Source organism: Passer domesticus, chromosome 5 (genome assembly GCF_036417665.1).
Source record: "Passer domesticus isolate bPasDom1 chromosome 5, bPasDom1.hap1, whole genome shotgun sequence".
NCBI classification, from domain to species: Eukaryota; Metazoa; Chordata; class Aves; order Passeriformes; family Passeridae; genus Passer; species Passer domesticus.
In genome coordinates, this window is record NC_087478.1 from 51,696,355 (window position 1) to 51,716,019 (window position 19,665).

The 19,665-nt window shown below is 46.0% G+C and overlaps 1 protein-coding gene across 3 annotated transcripts in view; it reads right to left on the bottom strand.

Annotated features, from left to right (window-relative positions):
• The window catches only part of RFX4 (regulatory factor X4), an 86,924-nt gene extending 67,332 nt beyond the window's left edge, over positions 1-19,592 (bottom strand). For 2 of the 3 annotated variants that reach the window (XM_064420427.1, XM_064420432.1), the window contains exons 1-2: positions 19,185-19,586; positions 106-192 (exon numbers count right to left, since the gene is read on the bottom strand). In XM_064420427.1, coding sequence (XP_064276497.1) covers positions 106-192; positions 19,185-19,227 — 130 coding nt within the window. In that variant the 5' untranslated portion in view covers positions 19,228-19,586. Of the gene's footprint in view, positions 1-105; positions 193-19,184 lie in introns of all 3 variants that reach the window. The other variant, XM_064420428.1, reaches the window with a different exon arrangement.
• Positions 19,593-19,665: the final 73 nt, after the last annotated feature.

Below are 19,665 nucleotides of genomic sequence, written 5' to 3' on the forward strand. Positions count from 1 at the left end.
AAAACACAATACTAAAAATTTAATCGAGCTGTAGCAACTTATATAGCAGGAAATGAGCACTCGGACATGTTCACACTCACTTAAAATGAATGACAAGTTACTTACTTTCATCATTAGAAACATTCCCCAGAGAGGTGTGACTGGAATAACGTTTGTTTTCACTTTCATTGAGACATCGTTCAATCCAACTCTCTGCAAAAAAAAAAAAAAAGAAAAAAAGAAAAAAAAAAGTTCTTTTGTTTGTTTGTCTTTGCATAAAATATAAACTTAGAAAAGATAAATCTAAATACAATGTCAGCATTCAACAGAAGATGATCTTGAACATTTCTATTAAAATATGCTTGATCTGAGGATATTTAGCAAGAAAATCTTTCTTGCTTTTAAACCTAGCTGTTGCCTTCTAGCTTCATTTTTTTGGAATTTTTTTTTTTTTTTTTTTTTTTTTTTTTTTTTTTTTTTTTTGCTTTTAAACTACAGAGGCTGAAACACTTCTGTGTACAAAACAAAGGTCCTTCGGATATTCTGTTCCCCACCACATGATACATTAAAAAATAAAAATCAAATTAAACACGGAAATCACACTAGTTTTCAAGTCTTAGTCTGGCAAAGGCTTATATCCTCGAGTATTCCCACTGGTTTTGGAAGAACTCTTACTGGGTATGAAATAAATCATTCATGTGAATTTTGGTTCAATGGAGGACCAAACGGTGCTCTGTGAAGCCCAGTCCTACAACCTCATTCACACTGGTGGAGTCCCAGGCACTACTGAGATCTTTTCCTCACTGGTACAAGCCCAATGTAGCAAGTCAGCAGCCGCTGAGCTGCTCAAACCTTTGCCAACCCACACTGCACATGCAGCCACTCCTGTTCCGCCCTGTTTTCCAATACATTCCCACCAGTCAGATGAGTTACCTACAGCACTACATTGATTTGAATCCACTGTTCTTCCTGGAAGCTATAACTTATGTCCCCTGATGACTTTAGAGGATGCACCAGGCTCAGCAGAATATACTGTTACAAGTCTTCAGGGCAAAAGTTACACCTTCTTATGTGTTTCCTTGCACAAAGTATGAAATACGGGTTCTTGAGTTTGCCTAAATCCCTAGGTATTGCTACAATAAACTGACCTCCTTCATAAGATTATTTTTCAAGGGCGTGAACATGGGCAGAAACAAGTTTATACTCAGAGAGCTCCCTGTGGTCAAAACAAGAAAAAGAAGGGATAGATGGAAGTCTGCAAGGCAAGCCTGCAAGTTATGACAGGAAACAACCCCACTGAGTGAAGAGATGCACAAGAAACAAGCGGAAAGAGGCCTCGCTGTCAGCAAACTGCCAGAGCCAGAAACACCTTCAAAGACATGGAAATGGCTCCAGATTCCTCTCCATAAGCCCCCCACCAGCCACCAGGCTACCTGCACAGCACAGGCAGTAGTCTGCCAGCCAGCAAAAGCCCTTCACAGCAGCAAGCTTGAAGGGAAAGCAGCAACCCAGCATCTTGGGAAAGCTGCCCATCTGGTTTATAGAAGATAAAAGTTGTTATGACCTAATTTCAGTACTAGATGCCAATAAACAAATAAATGGTCATGGCCAAATACATCCTGCAGGAAAAAAAAATGCTTTTTAAACCCAGGCAATTGTATAAACTTGTGCATATTCCTCTGTACACACCCCCTCCACTGCCATGTAAACAAAAGGGCAATGGCACCTGTGCAGAACCTCAGAAAGGGTGTGCTGAGAACCCTTCAGAGCTGATTTCCAGGCCCTGCCACGGGACTGCAGGTACTGTTGCTTTCTGTACTTGTGGTTTTCAGTCAGTGTTGTGGCAGTTCCAGGCTATTCCCCTCCCCACGTATTCACAGTAGGAACACGCTGCAGTGCTGCCTTCACCAATACAAGCACGTCCCTGTGTGCATCTCCCTCATTCACCATCACACTTGTGCCTAAGAAGCCTCACGGCCTGCTCCCTTGAGGTACTTCTCTGAAAACCATCAATAAACCCACTTGTTGGCAGTAGATTTTTAAAGGATATTTCTTCTCCCATCAAATTTAACACAGCCTTGTTTAAAAATCACTGTAAGGCTGCTGACACCACGACATAAGACCTGCCAGCAGGGCCTGTGCTGTGAAATCAGCCCCGGCTCAGTTACAAACCCACAAGCCGGCGGCGACTCCAACTTGGAGGCTTTCCCTGCTTGTGCTGCTCAGCTGCATGGAGTAGGGATGCATCACCTCCTTGTCTGAGGGCCAACACAAGGATATGGCTCCTTTGTACCAGATTTCTTTTGCTGCACTAAAAATGAGCTCACGGCATCTTCCCAGTCCCATTTTAGTACTGTGAGCTGTCTCACAGGTGAAGAGAAACTTGCTGCAGAAGGCAACATCAGAGAGAGGTGCAAGAAGCCTTGGGAAAGATTATTCTACCTCCTCCTCCTCCTCCTTTCAGCACACAGCCATGGCTGTATATAATTCCCTTGGCTCCGAGCCCAGCTGCAGGGAGTAAAAGCAAAGCCGGCTGCCATTAGCGCCAAGGGGAGACCAATGCCCAGCTCTGCCCTTTCTTTTCCTGCCGGCACTGAAAGCTGGGAAGCAGGGATGCATCCTCTTCCCTCGGCAGCAGGGAACTGCCAGCAGCCATCTTTAGTCAAATTCCCTGCCTAAGTAGCAGGAAAAAAACCCCCAACTTTTAAAGTGTCACTCCATAACCATTTTCATCATCCTTGTTCATGCAGTGCCTGTGACAGCCTTGCACATTCCCCTTTTTGACGGGAAAAGCAGCCAGTTTACACTGCCACGTATAACGCCTGGAGCACGGTGCAGTTACAGTTTCATTATGTGCTGCAGCTCCTTTGGTCCTGAATCACCCCAGCTCAGCCTGCTGCAGCCTGAGTCTGGCTTTCTCTTTGTGGCCTTGCATTTAAATAGCCGATAGAAATTCTTCAGGCCTGAAAAGATACACGACCTGTCTGGCAGCAAAGAATGAAGAATACTAACTCTTTTGAGCAAAAATGTCAGGGAGTTTATAGCAAATTTGTCAAATTATTTGGCAGATGACAAAACATGACAAAACCAACTAACTATTTAAAAGCTGCATTATCTCATAAACCAAATTACACAAGTATAAATAAATAAATATTCTAATATGTAACTTCATTTAATAAGTGGCTATTTTTCTACTGTTTGTATAAAGAAAAACATTTTTACAAGGCTTTTAACTCCCAATATTAATAACAGTGTCTTCAGGTATTAAAAGTAAACACAACTACAGTTTTGATAAAATTTTAAATATTCCCATCAGCCCACAGATCCCAGGCACAGTAACACCTGCCCAAAATAAAACAAAAGGAGAAAGAGGCAGAGCGAAAAAATCAAAAGTCAAAATTAGGTTTTCAGACCTTTTAGAAGGTCTTTCAGAGTTAATAACATTAGATCTTGTTCCAGGCCTAAGGAACACAACAGGTTCCCTCTACATGTTGAACGTGCTTGTTCTCATGACACGTGGGTGTGCCTGTCCCAGCAAGGAAAGGCCCATGGGGAACCCCTGGTGTCTCCAGGCTGTGGTTCCATCCGGAGGCTGGCACGGACCACATCACACCACTGTTCTAAATATGCGTTGAGTCATGTGGGAGGGAATTTTTTTTCTGAGTAAAGCTTAATTATTGCACTTGAACCTTAGTTTTCATAGGCAGGATTTCACATCAGAAAAACTCACAGAATGATGTAGAGTTCAGGCAGCGACTAAGCAAAATTGCACATCAGACTTGATAGTGATGAATCCTTAACAAGATGAGAAACCCCAAATTTCCAATGGGAAGTGTTTGTGAGAACAAAAGAAACTACATCCTTGTGCAGGCTGGATTTTTACTCACTGTGTCTTTAGTGCATGAAGCCTTAAGGCATTTCCTGTCCCCCTCTAGGACTCCTTCCCATCAGGAGTCCCAGCACACTGTACCCTCAATTGTGCTGAAACAAGGATTAGCACTAGTGAAAAAGCAAAAAACCAGATTAGGAATAGCTAGTATTAAAATGTAGTACAGTCGCTTACTCATAACTGTGACACAGTGTGGAAACTATCATAATCTTACTAGCAAAGAAAGAAAATAATGTTTTTAATGGCATTTTGAGGATCCATCTTCAAATATCATAGCAACTATTTTATTTTGCACAGGTCAAGAGCGAACTGTAGTGAAACACACAACTGTGTTCCTCAGCCTTAAAATTTTTGTTATATAATTTTGCATACCACTGAATACAAATACACTGTATCTGCTGTGGGATTCCCACATAAGGGAAAGGAGATAATTATTCAAATTACAATATTTTTCCCAGTGTAAATTTTCTGACAGAATAAGTTACTATTACACCAACAAAAAATTAGAAATCATTCAAAATTAAATGCTGAAAGATGAATTTAAAATAACTATGGAACTATTTCTGCCCCTAATTTTGTCTCTTCTCTTCTTGATCCCAATCTTTCTAAAGCTGACACATCCACTGAGACACAAGCACCAGAATATTTCACTTCCATTCCATGTGCCCACTGCACTTTTACCAACAGAAGTTTAAACTGAACTTGTTTTCAAAAGTGGGCAGAGCAGAAGGTGTGTAGCTTCACCCTGTCCCTACCAAGCCACTTCTTTTCAACAAACAGCGTATTTTCTTTTGTGTGGTGTTTCAAACATTGAGCTGGGAGGCAGGCCTGGGAGCTCTAAAACAGATACATATAAAAGCTCTTTAGGGGCAGGAACTTTCATGAACTATCAGAAATAAGAAGCAGAAATGTTCTTGAAATTTATCTTTGACAAATTATTTTGACATGTTATCTCCTTCAGAAGTAAAGGCTTGCTTCTGGAACACATCTTTGAAAGACTTCTCCTCCAGCGCCTGAGTTGAGGTGATGCAGCAGAGGAGCCTGTGTACTGCCAGTACAAATAATGAGACAATTACTCCCTGTTTGTGTAATTGCTATTAGCTATGTATATTTGCAGCCCAAAGCACTCATTATTCCCACATGGGCACACCATGGCAAGAGCAGGGTGAGAGCCACTCAGGCTCCTCTCTGCAGAGAGGAGGAGATGTACCTGATCACAGGCACAGTGGCTTCTGCTCCCCTGTCCTGCCAGGAGGGTCAGAGTAGCTGCAGTAACAGCACCACCTGTAATCACGGCCTCTCCTGGCACTTGTGGCTGTGTGGCCACAGGCGTTGTGGGGACTGTGCCACACAGCTTGGAACTGAGTGTACCCAGAGGTGCTGGCTACAGCCCTGTGGGCGTGTGTGTGCCCTGAAGGAAGATTAAGAGGGTTTATTGGGAGAACAAAGCCCTGTGGCCACCTAATCTGAGCTGCATCTTGCTCATCCCATTCCCTACAGCAGTATATACAGTACTGGTTTTCCACAGTTATGTTATATCCTCTGATCCATGTGTGGGCACAGCACTGGCATAATTGGGAATCACTTGTTTCTTGAAAGTGTATGAGATGAAAACCCCCATGTCCTAGAGAGACAGACAAGGCTTTGATAATGACAAAATTTGCACAACCATTTATTTCACCAAAGCCATAGCAATTGCATTAAAAGCCTTCTTATGTGCTTTCAGCTCTAGATTGGCTCTCATACTCCAAATTTTAAAGAGACCAAAAAGCATGACAATTTACTTAGGGAGCTACACATGGACCAGCTCTTCTTCCACATGAGTTTGCTTGCCACTGAAATAGAGTTATCACTGGAATAATATAAGACTTGCTAGGACCCAAACCACTGCTTGAGCTCTATACTAACTTGGATGGCACAGCTGCAACAGTCCAGCTCCTTATCTTTATTCATGTTTGCTCTTGTAATTTTTTGCCCCAGTTTCTCAAGGCAAATTAAAAAAAAAGTTAAGTAACTGTGACAAAAGGTATCTAAAAGTAGATGATGCAAATATAAAGGAAATACCAAATTTCAGTGCATTTATAAGAGGACCTGCTGTTAAAATTGTTAAAATGAATATTTAGCAATGAGGACTGACTCAATTTTACCGGTCTAGTGACAGAGGAGGAACTCCTCTCATGCATACAGAGCCTTAGCACCCCTCTGAGTTATTTGTTTGATATTCTCAGAGGGAAGAGTTACTCATCTCTTCCTGTAGCATCTCTTTGCCAAGTGTCTCAGTACCAAGCTGGCCAGCAACACTGTCTAGCTGCTCATCTGATCTGTAACCACAAGAGAAAGTGGTTGCTAACAGCAGATTTAGCAGGTAAACACAGTAACTCAAAAGGTCAAGAGGCTGACTGAGGGTCATGGAACCTCCCATTTCCACTTTGATAGCCCATGGTACCAACAGGAGAGTTGGTGGGATGATGTTCTATATCCTTTCTTATTAAGGAAACCATCACTGCCCTGACAGCTGCTTCTGTTGTCTGTTGCAAAGTGCTGAGGTTTGCAAGATCCATTGAGCTTTTCTCTGCAGAGCTGATCTTGCTGAACATGGCCTGAGACATGCCAGCACCCCAAAAACTCTGTTCATGCTCTCCATGTTGTGTCACTGCTGTGGACAGAGAACTTCTAACCTCTACAGCTGTAGAATTCATAATGTCTGAGCAGCTTGCCTGCTTCGGCCATCCATTAGTGGGCTGCAAATCTAATTTCTAAATGCTATCTGGATGAAAGTAAGGAAAAATGAGCCAGTACATGTAATATTTTGACAAATGCAAGTGAAGACTTCATCTTTTAACACTTCAGTGTCTTGGAGCAATTGGTAATAGCTTATGAGACAAATCACTAGTTTAAAACAGTCCCTTAAAGGCAAAAGAGAGGATCCCTTTCTCTCAGGAGTAATGATTAGGAGATAAACCTGAAGTCTGACCCTCAAACACCTATTCTACTACCTGCTGTATACAACACCTGGTCTGAGTAAAAGCAGGATTCATGTTCTGTATCTCTTTCACACCTTGCAGCACAGCACTGCTGGTTACAGGCACATTTGCTACCTGAGAAGTGTAATGCTGCTGGAGTGCTGTGCAGGTTGGTTACAGCAGTACATTTCAAACTTTTAAAGAAACACACTGCTTGAAAGAAAGCAAAAATCACTTTATCTGCAAAGCCTCACTGTACTGCAAAAGCAAGAGCTAAACAAGATCTTGCTTAGCCTCAGCACATTGTTATGAACAAGTGTGTCTGTGACATGACAGGGCTTAGCAGCCACTGGCTCCTATTGAGGGCACTGAGCTTACCAAAATCTACTAAAATCAAGAAGAACAAGCTACTAGAGACAGCAAATCACACAGTAATTTTCTAAGATTTAGGTTTTCACAGGTGATGTAATCAAAATGTTCCTCCTCTCCGCTGCCAGATGAAAGGTTTGTGAGACCATACAAGGGTCACTGTGCAGCTGCTGCTCCCTGTGACTGCTTCAGCACAGACACTCCTAGTCCACAGACTGGCTCCTCTCTAACCATCGAGGGGGACCTGCCACACAGAGCCTGGTTCTGCTCCTTGCTGCCTCATTCGGTGCACCCTTCAGTCAGTGCATGAGAGCTGTCAGGAACATCTTCAAGCTCCACAGGAAATCATGCCAGTGTCCTCCTTGGTCCTGCACAGCCATCTTCTGTTCTTCCAAGAGACCTGTTCCTCAGGGATGACAGTGACACATGGCCTTGGCGCAGATGGCAGAGCTGCTACCCTGACAAGCTGCCAGATACCTTGGTGTTTTGTTTGCTAATCTAACTTTTTACTTCATTTCCAACAGGGGAAAATGTCAGGCAGTCTTGTTGCAGTCCTTTCTTTTGTTCTCATTTCTTGGCATAATTCTATTGGATCTACTTCAGGGTTAATGGACACTGGTCCAGGGCACTTTGTAGATGTTGGCAGGAATGTTTTTGTTCTTTTTCTTTGACTTATGATTCTGGAAAAGCATTGTGAAGATTCACCATGATATCATAAGAAGGCAAAGAATAACTCTCTTGAGTGTGAGAGAGCTCTTCTGTTTAGCTGGATCTTCACTCCCTGTATTGATTTTCTGCTGAACTATTTGATAAAGTATATTAAAAATTGACAGGCCATACTTAAACTAATACAAAAAGCACCACAGTTAATAATTTTTTAACTTCTCCAGAATACTAGGGCAGAAAAGCTGGAATTTATGAGATGTGCTATTCTTCTTATGCTGTGCACAAGTTCATCTGAATGTGATTCTTTCATTTAAGTATTCTGTCAACAATATTCCTTGTTAAGAAGGTGCATCCCAAATGCAGATAAAACACCCCCATAAGCCCTATAATACAAGTTGCTTCTGCATAATGATTATGGTGTTTAGGGCAGCCACTACCCCTAGTTCCTAAGGAACTCCTATCTGCCTCCTTCCCTGGAATTACACAGCATATTGCTATTGCATTTCCAACTCAATATGCATGTTAATTAGAAGTAACCCTTTCCCTCTCCCAGCCACAGATGCTATCTATTGGTTCATTTTGAAGAGTAAGTTTCACCAGACCAGTAATGGCTGCTTGGTTCTTGCTTCATCAAGGCCATTCCTCATTTAGTGGCAAAGCAAACCTCACTTGGTCTGATTTCAGTGTGGTGACATTTCCTCACATTCCCTTAGTGACACCAATTCAGCTCTCCCAGTGCTGAACTTTAACTTACATGGCTGTGCAACATGTAGCCAATCTTTTCATCAGTAAGATCACCACACATATCATGTGCCTTCCAAGCACCATCCCTGCAGGCAGCAAAATGTGCCCTCAGGCTTCCCCAGCAGGACGTGTTATGGCTCCTCAGTCCTTCAGGGTCTGCTGCATGACTAAGTGGAAAGGATATCAGTGTCTCAAATTTAACTGCAATGCTTCCTTCCAAGGAAATGCACATATGTCTCTTGATCATTGCTAGACCTATTCTTTTCCAGAATAAAGCTCAGAGTCAATTGACACCCCCTTTTGCTCCAGATTCCATTAATTTCTTATGCTATTAATGTGAGACACACAAGTGAGCTCATAGGGCCTTAAATTCTAGGTACCTCTCCCATCTCTTACACCCTGCAGCAGTCTCTTCTCCCTCATTTCTGGGTTAGACATTCCCAGCTGCTGCCATGGTCTCTCAGCTCACCAGTGTGCATGAGAAGATGTGGAGTTCTCAAATCCTTAATTCAGCTCTGCTTCATTATTACACAGGGCTGGAATCATTTGGCTGAGCAGGAGAGCTGTGGCTCAAGAAACAGAATTTGCATCAAGTACCCATGGAATGCTTCTCTCTGCTTCAGGAGCTGATGAATCCAGCAGACAGGCCAATTTGGCACAGAGATGGTAGTACATCAGTAAGACAGGCCCACAAAGATGACAAATGAAAAGATGTGAGATATGGGTGGGGGATACACAAAACACTGGTTGTGGGGCTCAGGGGAGAGAGAGAGGAGGGACATAGCTGGTTGTTGGAAAGGAGATGAGAAGAAAAGGGAAAGGAAACAAAAGAATGAATGAGAAAGAAAAAAAGCATGGTCAGAAATAAAGGATAGCAGAAAAGAAAGCAACTACAAAGACTTTTTTTTTTTAATCAGAAGAAAAGAGGTCAGCTCCTAAAGGAATGAGGCTACAGTAAATATTTCTCATTAGAAACAGCATCCAGTTGAGCAGACTGAAAAAATGTGAGAAGACAGACCCAAGTGTGCACAGAATACATGACTCAGGTGTTAAGACATAATAGCAGTAGGAAAGAGACAATCATTTGACTGAAAAAGAGTGTGAACTAAAATATAGAGAGGCTACATTGACTCAGATGGTGACCCCTTTTCCTTCCTTTATGGATATCTACTCCAAATCTATCTGTTGCTCATTACTGTCAAAGGATGCTGCCATCACATCATTCACAACCATTTGGTGGTAAATATGACACACCAGACAGAAACAAATGAATGCTATTGCTCTCAGAATGAACACAGAGAGTATCTGCCTACCAAAATGATCAGAGAGGACATTAATAAATCATCATAACATCCCCCCCCCAAAGACTGGTACCCCTCAGAACTAATTTGTGTATACAGAACTAGCATTTCATGCTGCAAGCTTTACAGTCTAAATATGGTTGACAAAAAGTCTTTGCTAAGTCCCAATGTGCCTAGATTTACAGATTTGTAAACCTTGTATGAATTTAATTCCTTCCAAACTGTCTTCCCTTCCTTTACAAAGTACTATGAAAGTAGACCAGTGCTTTTAAAACTTGGAGCCTGGCTCTTCTGAGAAGACTCCAGTCTCCTCTGAACAATATGCAAAGCAAACTCAGGGAGGGAACATGAGAAAAAAGAGAAGTCTTCTTTCCTACTTCTTTTTTTGCCCAAGACTCACCAAAACAAGAGTCTAGTATTGAATATTCAGCACTGAATACTAACTGCTCAATAGATGGTCTGTTTACAGAGCTCAAAGTGGAAATGACCCAGCAAGGAGGAGAGGTGAACACGCTGCTCCATCCATGTGATTAAACTGCTCTGTAAATGCAGTCCTCCCCACTTCTCCCAACCTCATTACAATGGAGGCCATTTGCTGCCCCTACCACAACTCATTTTCAAAAAATGTTTGCATTAGAGGGGCCCCTGCACCAGTATTGTCCCTGTGACTCTACATTTAGGATAGGAATGTGAGTCCCAGCTCGGGAAAACCTGTGCTAGCCAGGCAGTCCAACCAGTGGGATGTGCTACTGCCACTGCTTGGGGAAAAGGAAGCACAGGCACAGTTTACAGAGGAGCAGAGCAGGGAACAGTCCCTGCTTTCAGCCTGCACAGGGCACGGAGTGAATCCCACCTGGCAGCTGCCTTGTTCTGCCATGGACCTTGGAAGTCTCTTCAGCGCTCCTCCTCTGAGTTAACACATTCTGCTGTCACACAGTGAACACCCAGGAGGCCAAGCTGTGACAGAGGCTGGTGTGGAAACACAACACACCATTTAGCAAATGTGTAATTTACGTTATGCCTCTCATAAGGCCAAATTTCCCTTGATAACAAAAAACATAGCTCATTCTACCCTTAACCCCAAGAGGCCCAAAAGAAGCAGCCTTTTACTTGCACAAGGTGCACATTTCAGACCTGTCCTGCCGAGAATTCCTGCTCTGGCTCTTTCATCACGTTGTCCCCAGTGAGACCTCTGTCTCACATGCAGCACTGGGCACAGCTCCTTTCCTGCTGGCCCTGGGGTGCCAAGCTTGTTAGCCAGCAAATCTCTATCCTGCTGCTTAGCCTGGTCTGGCACACAGAGAGCTGGAGCTGAAGGGCTGTGCTGAGGGGTGGGTGAGTCCCTCCACCACCACACGAGCCTGTGGAGCCAGGAACAGCCACTGCAGGAGCAGGTATCCCTCATCACAGGGCAGCACAGGTCTGCCGTACCCTGAAACACAGCACCTGGGGCCCAGGACTCCACTTTTATACTGCCCCACTCCATATATTTTTTTATGGTGTCTATCAGACCACTGTCACTTTAAGGATCAGCCAAGAGTTTTTGTTTCCCCTTTTGCTTACCTTTTTAAGGAGTAAAGGAGCAGGAAGGATTTTACTTTTCTCTGAGAATCAGAGATAGCAACAGCCAGAAGTAGAGTACATGGAAGCTAAGGGCATTAAGTACTCATGTGCTTAATTAGGACATCCTGCCACAGGCTTGTGTTTAAACTGAATGTCAGATGAGGGTGGGAACAACACAAGTCAGGTTGTTGAGGAATTTTTTTCCCCTTTGAAGGGTAAGGTTTTGTCTACCTTCTACTACCATCCATGAATTTTATTCAACAAATGGTCTGTTTCAGCGAGATTCTAAAGTATTTGGAAAACATACAGCCCTTCCTGCTTGGCCTCTAACACAGCTGATGGTTTTTTGCAGCATAGAGTGCTGAAGTGTCCTTAGTTGTAAAAAGGATGTTCCGTGGGGTCATTTGAATCAGGTGTGCATTGCTGTCACCATGGGGGCGCCGGCTCTGAAACACAGATGATTCCAGCCAGCACCAGACAAGCACTCACCAGACCCCACTAAGAAACTGGGCTCTCCCTCCATATTTCCCTTCCTCAGCTGCAGCTGAGGTAGTTTAAACACTCATGAAATAGTTTATCAGTTAAAAGGATTCTAGAAGGGAGAAAAAAAAAAGTGTGCTAGCCCTTCTAACATTGTATTTAGTGGTACCTCTACTTTTTGCTTTTTTCAATACTTTTAAATTTCCTTTGTCACTGCATTTCTGGTATTTTATTGCTTTACAAGTATAGCACAAGCTAGATCTCAACATACAGACCTATACAAGAACAGAAAGCTCCTTTTTTTTTTCTTTGTTGACCTGTGGATCTCATTTGCAAACTTGTATTTGTGTATAAGACATTTTTCGTTTAATGAATTTTACCTGCCTTAACATGAACATCTGTAAGTCTTGCCCCAAGTAGAAGCTGAAGAAACAGGAGTCTGATAGTATAATTCTAAGGAGTGGAAGTTTAAAAAGAGAGGAAAGAGAAGATGAATGACAACAAGTATTTATACTTCTAGCAACAGTATTCTTTAATTAAAAAAAAAAAAAAAAAAACAACAAAAAAAAAAACCACAGAAAAAAACCCACCGAAAATGGTAATTTCTAACACTTGAAACTTGAAGTCCTTTCTTCCAGGCAAATATCAGGTTTTTTTCTAGATACGATCTCAGCAAGGAAATTAAAGCCCCTAGAGAAGAGAATTTTGTGGTTTTAATTGTTTCAGTCCCTGCCGTGGGGTTCATGAGTGCCCAAAGCTCCAGCACGCAGTCTGTCAGAGTGATGATCGCAGCATCAGACTGTGACTACAGCCAGTCTGGAGAACAGATGAAAACCTAGAATTTGTCCCCAGCCAACTACTCTGAAATGAATGCCTCTAATTCCCAGGGCTGCAAGTTTCAGGAAATCAGTCATTCAGAGAATATTCCAGCTATCTGAAATATATTGTTTGCTCTTATGATAATATTTGGTATCCTGAATAAAAATGCTCAGCATAAGCTGCTAATTAATTGTAAACACATAATTCACAGCTTTGAATCAACTCCTTGATTCCTGTAACAACTTCCATCTCAGAGAAATTAAGTTCAATTACCAATTAAAGAAAACAAAGTGCTTAACTGTAGCTGAAGTGAAGGAAACAAGACAGCACTGCACCCCACCTTTCACATTTCAGACTTGAGGCAAATTAAGCCGTAAATGAGCCTTCTCTTACAGAGTGCAGAGAGAACCAAGGCTCTGTTTAACCCTCTCTACTTTTTCCTGATTTCAAATTTATCATAAAGGGAAGAACGGTCAAAAGCATTTAATCCTCCATGTGTTTATACACAGACAGCTCTTGCAGCAAGCAAGAAAGACCCTGATGCTGACTTTACGCATAATTTCTAACACTGACTAGTATTTATTTCATAGCTAATAAACTACTCTTACTAATAATCTCCTGAGAGAAAGATAAATGTAAATGAAGACAGGCCAGTACCACTAGTTATGCACGTAAAATAGCTACAATTAAGTTGCTACACATTCCCAGCTGTGGGGAGGGATCATTACATGTTAACCCTGGGCATCTGCCCTCTCTCAGGCACACACATGGACTTCAACAGGTTTTTCCCTTGTGGAGCCACTGCGGGATCAGGACCCATCTCTAACAGCAAATTGTATTAGTGTTAAAAGTTCCCAGAAAGCTCCTGGCACATATGTACAATTCTACATGATCTTAAAGAGGTGAGTAAATGTGCCAGTGGTCCAGATATCCTAAAAAACCCACACAAGCCTCCACTGGCTTAATCATCACCACATACTTTTCCTACCTACACTTGCTATCCATAGGATGACTCAGCCATCAAATATCCTTTACGCTATCCATCTTCCTCACCAGTATGTCAGCAACCAAATCCCCTCAGCTGCCGGGATGCTGGGCTCCAGCAGGGTGGGATCGTACCGGGTATTCATTTTCACACACAATGAAACAAACAGAAAGTCCAGCTCAGATGCAGGGAAACAGACAAGAGCGTGAACTCGGGAAATTCACAAACCTCAGCACTCACAGAATTTTGAGCTAATTATTTGGACTCCAAAGTCACATCAAGTATCCCCAACGGGCTGACCTTATATTTGCATTAGTTGCACAACAGCCCACCACTGCTCTCAAGACATTGTTATGAACAATCAAGCCCCAGCTGTATATAAGGACACCTCTTCAAAAGTCTTATCTGAAGAGGTACTAACATTTCATCCACAAGCAGATTTCAGTGATCCTATGGTTTGATTTTTAGTTTGCTATACCAAAAACTTATGTTTGGAAATAGTATTCCAGAGGATGCACCTCTTTATGACTGTCCTAACTTGCAAACCAGCTGAAAATTAAGCTAGCAAAATGCAAAGGTGTTTACATTCAGAGACACTGCAGATTCTACAGCTACACTAACCCTCTTCCTTGCCTGCATTGCTGGATGAAAATTTGCCTTATTTTCTAAAGGCAACCCTGATGGAAGGAGGATACCCTTCTGATGACTTTCTGTGGGACGGCTGAAGCAGTATCTTAGCACAAAATGGTCCCTTCTCTATTTGAGAAGGTCTTTTGCTCAATATATGTTCACTATAGTAAAGGTGCACCTGAAATAAACCAGTTCAGGCTACAGCTTTCTTTACAGTCCGCACCAGAAAATTTTATCTGTCAGAATCTTGAGTCTCTTTTGTAATGAGTATTACACTCAAATAAAATCTTGAGGACTGTAAACTGTAAACTGCAACTAAAATAAATGAAAGTTTCCTACAGTTCCATGGCTATTCTTATGCAAAACCTTGTTTTAGTTCTTTTTTCTTTCCATCCTTTTAAAGACTTTTACTGCAGGTAAATATTACAGAGCAGTGAAAAATACCACAATTGCCTCTCCCTAAAAATTTTAGAATTAATTCATTAGCAGACAAATCATAAAATCATTCTTTTCTCTGAGTCAGGCTTAAAAGATGAGCTTCTTAGGTCAAGGTAATTTTAATCACATTTCAAAACCTCTAAAAAATCCTGACAGATTTTACAAAGTTATTAAAACCTCCTCAGGAATGAAGATCTGATCCAGCGACAGGACCTGGGTTTAGATCCTTGTTCTGCTGCCGCTGCTGAAGGCAGAGGGACATGCCAGGAATTGGGCCCTACTGCCCACACAAACTCTGCAGCTCACAGAAAACACTTGTTGTGTTTTGTTTCTTTGCTCCATTTCTTTAATTTGCAAAATCTTAGAAGATACAAAATCACAGAGGACAAATACTCAGGTTCAACTATATAACAGACCAATGATATTTCTTCTGCATCTCCATATCATATCCAATTTAGGATTCAAAAGAATCATTGGATCATCCTAACTGGTCAGCAGGTTAGAGCCTTTACAAACACATATTCTAAAACAATAAAGATTTTTTTTTTCCTTATTGGAATAAAAAAGTATAAAAAGTACTCCAGGAAAGTAAGGGGAAAAAGCCAATAGCAAATTTCCTCTTTACTGTGTTGCAATAAGCAAAGCAAACAGTTTTCAGAAGCAAAATCAACCATTTGTTTGGACTAAACAAATCAGGACCTAGGATCACACACTTTAGCATCATACATACATTCTGAAATGTCACAGCTCTATTCCCAGCTAGCATTCAAGTATTTAGTATCAATACTGGTGATTTCATTAATTGAACCAGGATATGAAAGCCATTAATTCTCTTCAATCAATGCTTAATATGCTAGATCCTTTTTAAATGGCAAGCTCGTAGCAAAGGTCACCCACCTCTGCCGCAACACCTGTCTGTGTTGATAAGAAGACTGAAATCTGGCCACTGACACAAAGTTTTCAACCCGGGCAGTGGAAGCAGCTTTTCGTGGTTCAAACAAACTACTTTAAGGGCCTAATCCCCATGTCCTTGACGGCACTGAAAGGATTTCTGTTCATTTTAATGGGCTTTGGATCAGCTCCTAAGTCTCAGCTTCAAGTCCCAAGGATCTCATCCATCTAGCGCCTGAAAACCAGCGGAGGTTTTGCCGGGCTCCAACACTGAAAAAAAGGAGGGTTATTTACTGAGCTGTGCAGGAAAGTTGCGCTCCAAGATGCGCTTGTTTCCTTGGGCTCCTGCTCCCTGAGCGGCGCGGCGGGGCTTCCGCGGGCCAGGGGGTTTGGCAGCGCCCCGGGAAACCCACGGCGCGCCGCGTCCCCGAGCGGGCGGCATCCTCTGCGTGGGACGGCTCCTGCGGGGCGAGGCTGTGCCCGCGGGCAGCGCTCCGCACTCACCTTGCCGATGTCACTAGGGGGGGCTGCGCCTGAGGAAAGCCTCTACGAGCGCTCCAGATCGCCCGCAAAGCTTCCCGCGCCCGCCCCAGCCGCCCCTCGGGAGCCGCGGGCGCTGGCCCGGAGCACCCGGGCCGCCGCCGCCCTCCTGCCAGCCCCGGCTGCTCCGGGGTGAGTCGGGGCGCGGCGCCGCTGTCCCCGGTCCCCAGGCAGCTTGCGGGCACGGAGCTCTCCGGTGCCGGTGGGGCTGCGAGGTGAGGGCCGAGCCGAGCGCAGGGCAAGCCCCAGAAGCCGGATGCAGCCTCCCGGAATGACCCCTTCGTGCCCCACAGCCAAGGGGCGGCGGAGTCCGGCGGCGGCTCGACGGCTCCTGGCCCGGCTCGGGGGAGTTACGAGCTTGAGAAACTGCGCCCGCGGACGGGCGGCCGCCTGACGGGGTTAAAGGCGGCGGGAAAACCATGCGATGGAACATAGGACAGACCCAGCGAGAGGGGCCCTGCTGTGTGTCCGCGGCCGCGGGAGAGCCCCGAGGGCGCTGCTCGCCCAGCGCCGCCGCGCCGGGGCTGCACCTCGGGGCCGGCGCTGCTGCGCTGCGCTGCCGCTGTCCCGCCGGACTCCTGGGGCTGGGGCTCTCCGGGAGCCCAGGCAGCCAGAAAGCCCTTTGGCCTTGGTGACAGCCCCCACGGGTGACTCTACAGGTTAGAGGAACGGGAGCTAAACTCGATGGAAGCACAGGGCACTGCTGGGGGAAGGTGAAGGAACCAAACCGTTCCCCTACCTTAAAATTAGAATCGCGGGTGATTTTTTTTTTTTTTAATCCCGGTGGTTTAGGGAAAATCTGTTGAAGATGAATTAAAACATGACTGATTTTTTTCAATGAAGCCATATTTCTCCACAATGCAAAAGGATCTTTACATAACAACTGAAACTCAGGAGAAAAGCTAATTGGATTAAGTCCTGTGAAAGGGAGGTTAAGGTGTCTGAATGAGACAACTGCAAAGCTCCACTTTTCTTGCCATCTGCTTAGCAAGACTAAAGTGTTTTTTGATTAATATTATCTTAATCAATCATGCTGCCACTTATTACAACCTAACTTAAATTAGGAAACGAATAGTAGGGAGGCTAAGCCGGAGAACAGACAATTCTTAAAGGAGGGACAGAAAATGCGGGGCTTTTTTTGTTAGGTTTGTTTTTTTTCTTTCCCTAAAGACCCGTTCGTCTCGACAACGAGATGTTGCCGGCAGTCCCCTTAACCCCGCCTCGGCAGTGCCGCCGGACAGCAGGAGAACTTTCTCTAGCACCCTCTTAGCTCCTGAGCACGCTGTGTTCCGAACTCAACGATTCCTTCCCCGCCGAACACACTCTCCCCTGACCAGCCCGCCTGGGTTTTGTCCCGGGGACCCAGCAGTACAGTGGCCCAGTTTTACCCGGCTGGTGTGGCCGGTGGCGGGCGGGGGCCGAGCCTACCCGGTGCATCGAGCGCCCCGCGCCGGGACCGCTGCCGGAACAGCCGGGTCGGCAACACCCCTCCCCTTCTCTCTTTTTTCTCCTTGTTTTTAATCAGTATTTAAATGTTTCAAAGCGCCCATCGGCCGCCTTGGGAACCAGGGATGAGAAAGACCTTCGCAGGTTTGTGGCGGCACGGAGCGAAGCGGTTCCGAAGCGGGACTGCCTCTCCCTGTGGCCCCTTGCCCCGTCTCCACCCACACCAGCTTCACCGCACAGCGCCGGCAGCCCCGGAGGAGCCGGGACGGAGCGGCGAGGCCCCGAGGGAGCGGCGGAACGCTGCCCCGAGGCCGTCGGGGAGGCGCGGAGGGGACGCGACCGCTCTGCGGGGCTGGGGCAGCTCAGCTCCGCGGCCACCTCGCCGCCGGGCACGGCGGTCACAGCCGGCGCAGCGGCTGCCGGAGGGACGGGATGGATCAGGAGCGGGAGGGCCGTCCCGGGCTGAGCCCTACCTAACTTGCGGGCTGTCCGCCTGGGCGGGCAGGCAGGGAGGGAGGGGAGAGGGAGGGGGTGTTCTCCTGTGCTAATAAAATAAATGAAATTTTCAGAGGTGACTGTGGCGGCCGCCCGCCCTCCTCGGCACGCGGAAGCCCGGGGGCTGCGGCGGGTGGGAACCGCGGGCCGGGGCCGGGAGGGCAGGGGCCGTCGTTTCGGGGGGCTGCCGGCTGACAGCGGCAAGACCTAGGCCTGGGGCCTGCCCCACGTCCCCCGCCGCCGCCCCGGGCCGGGCCAGGCTGGGCCGGGGCAGAGGCGGCCGTCGGGTGGCGGAGCGCGGGCTGCGGCCCTCGGGGCGGGCGGCCTCGCCTCTGCAGCCGTCCCTGTCCCCTCCCGCCGGGCTCCTTGCCGCTGGCGGCGCCCGCTGGTGGTACTTCGGCCGCCGTTCTCCCGCCCGGTTACAGGACCGGCCAGGGCATCTTTTGGAGGTGCGGGGAGAGACCCAGCCCTGCCCTTGCCCAAACTTCCTTCCCTCCGAATCGGCCCAGCACCGACTTTACCCGCGGGACAGGATGACCTCGGTGCTGGGTTTGCCCTAACCCACCAACCCCCTTCCCTAGTAAACCTAGTTTTCTCGCCCAAACTGTTTTCTCGCCTCGTTGCTGCTCTAACCTAAGTGAGCGCCTAAAACTAGAAGCGGAGAAGTAATTAGTTTGCTGGCCGGCAGCCTATGATGAATAGCAAAAAAAGAAAAAAAAAAAAAAAAAGAAAAAAGAAAGGAAAAAAAAAAACCACTCTCTGCTCCGTCGTATCTGCGAGTGGAACCACAGGGCTCCTGCAGCCCGGGAGCGAGAGCTCCCCCTCCGCGGCCCCGCACCCCGCTCCCCGCACACGCCCGGGCTCATTTGCCTGCGAGGCCGGGGCGGCTCCCCCCGCTGCCGCCGCGCTGCCCCCGCCGCCACGGTCAAGTTGAAAAGTCCTTCCTGAGGGGCGAAAGGAGCCCGCTGCCTGCGGGGAGGGCTTACCTGTGGAATCCATATCGGGTTCCTCCAGCAACCCGCAATGCATGCTCTTCCCATGGACGGGACGGGAGCCCCAAGGTCCCGGGGTGTGCAGAGCCCCTATCTCAGAGATGCGCGGGGGAGAGGGAGCTGGGTGGCGGCGAGGGGGTGGGGAGAGAGGACAGAGGCAGATAGTTGGGGAGGGGGGGTGTAGAGCGGGAGAGAGGGACACTCCGTAATCCAGCGGGGCAAAGCCAGACCCGTCAAAATGTTTGCGGATGTTTCATGGGAAAAAGCATCATTTTATAGAAGCCCTGATGGGAGAAATGTCATTGATAGGCCAGCCAGCCTGATGAATGGCTGCTACTCAGATGGGGATGTGGCAAGGCTCAATGTGAAGCCCATTGTGATGCTGTTTTGAATAAGAAAAGCTTTCCTCCAAAAAGGGGGGCCTTAGATCTACGCAATCCCAACACTTCGACTTCCCTCTTCTATTAGAGCATTA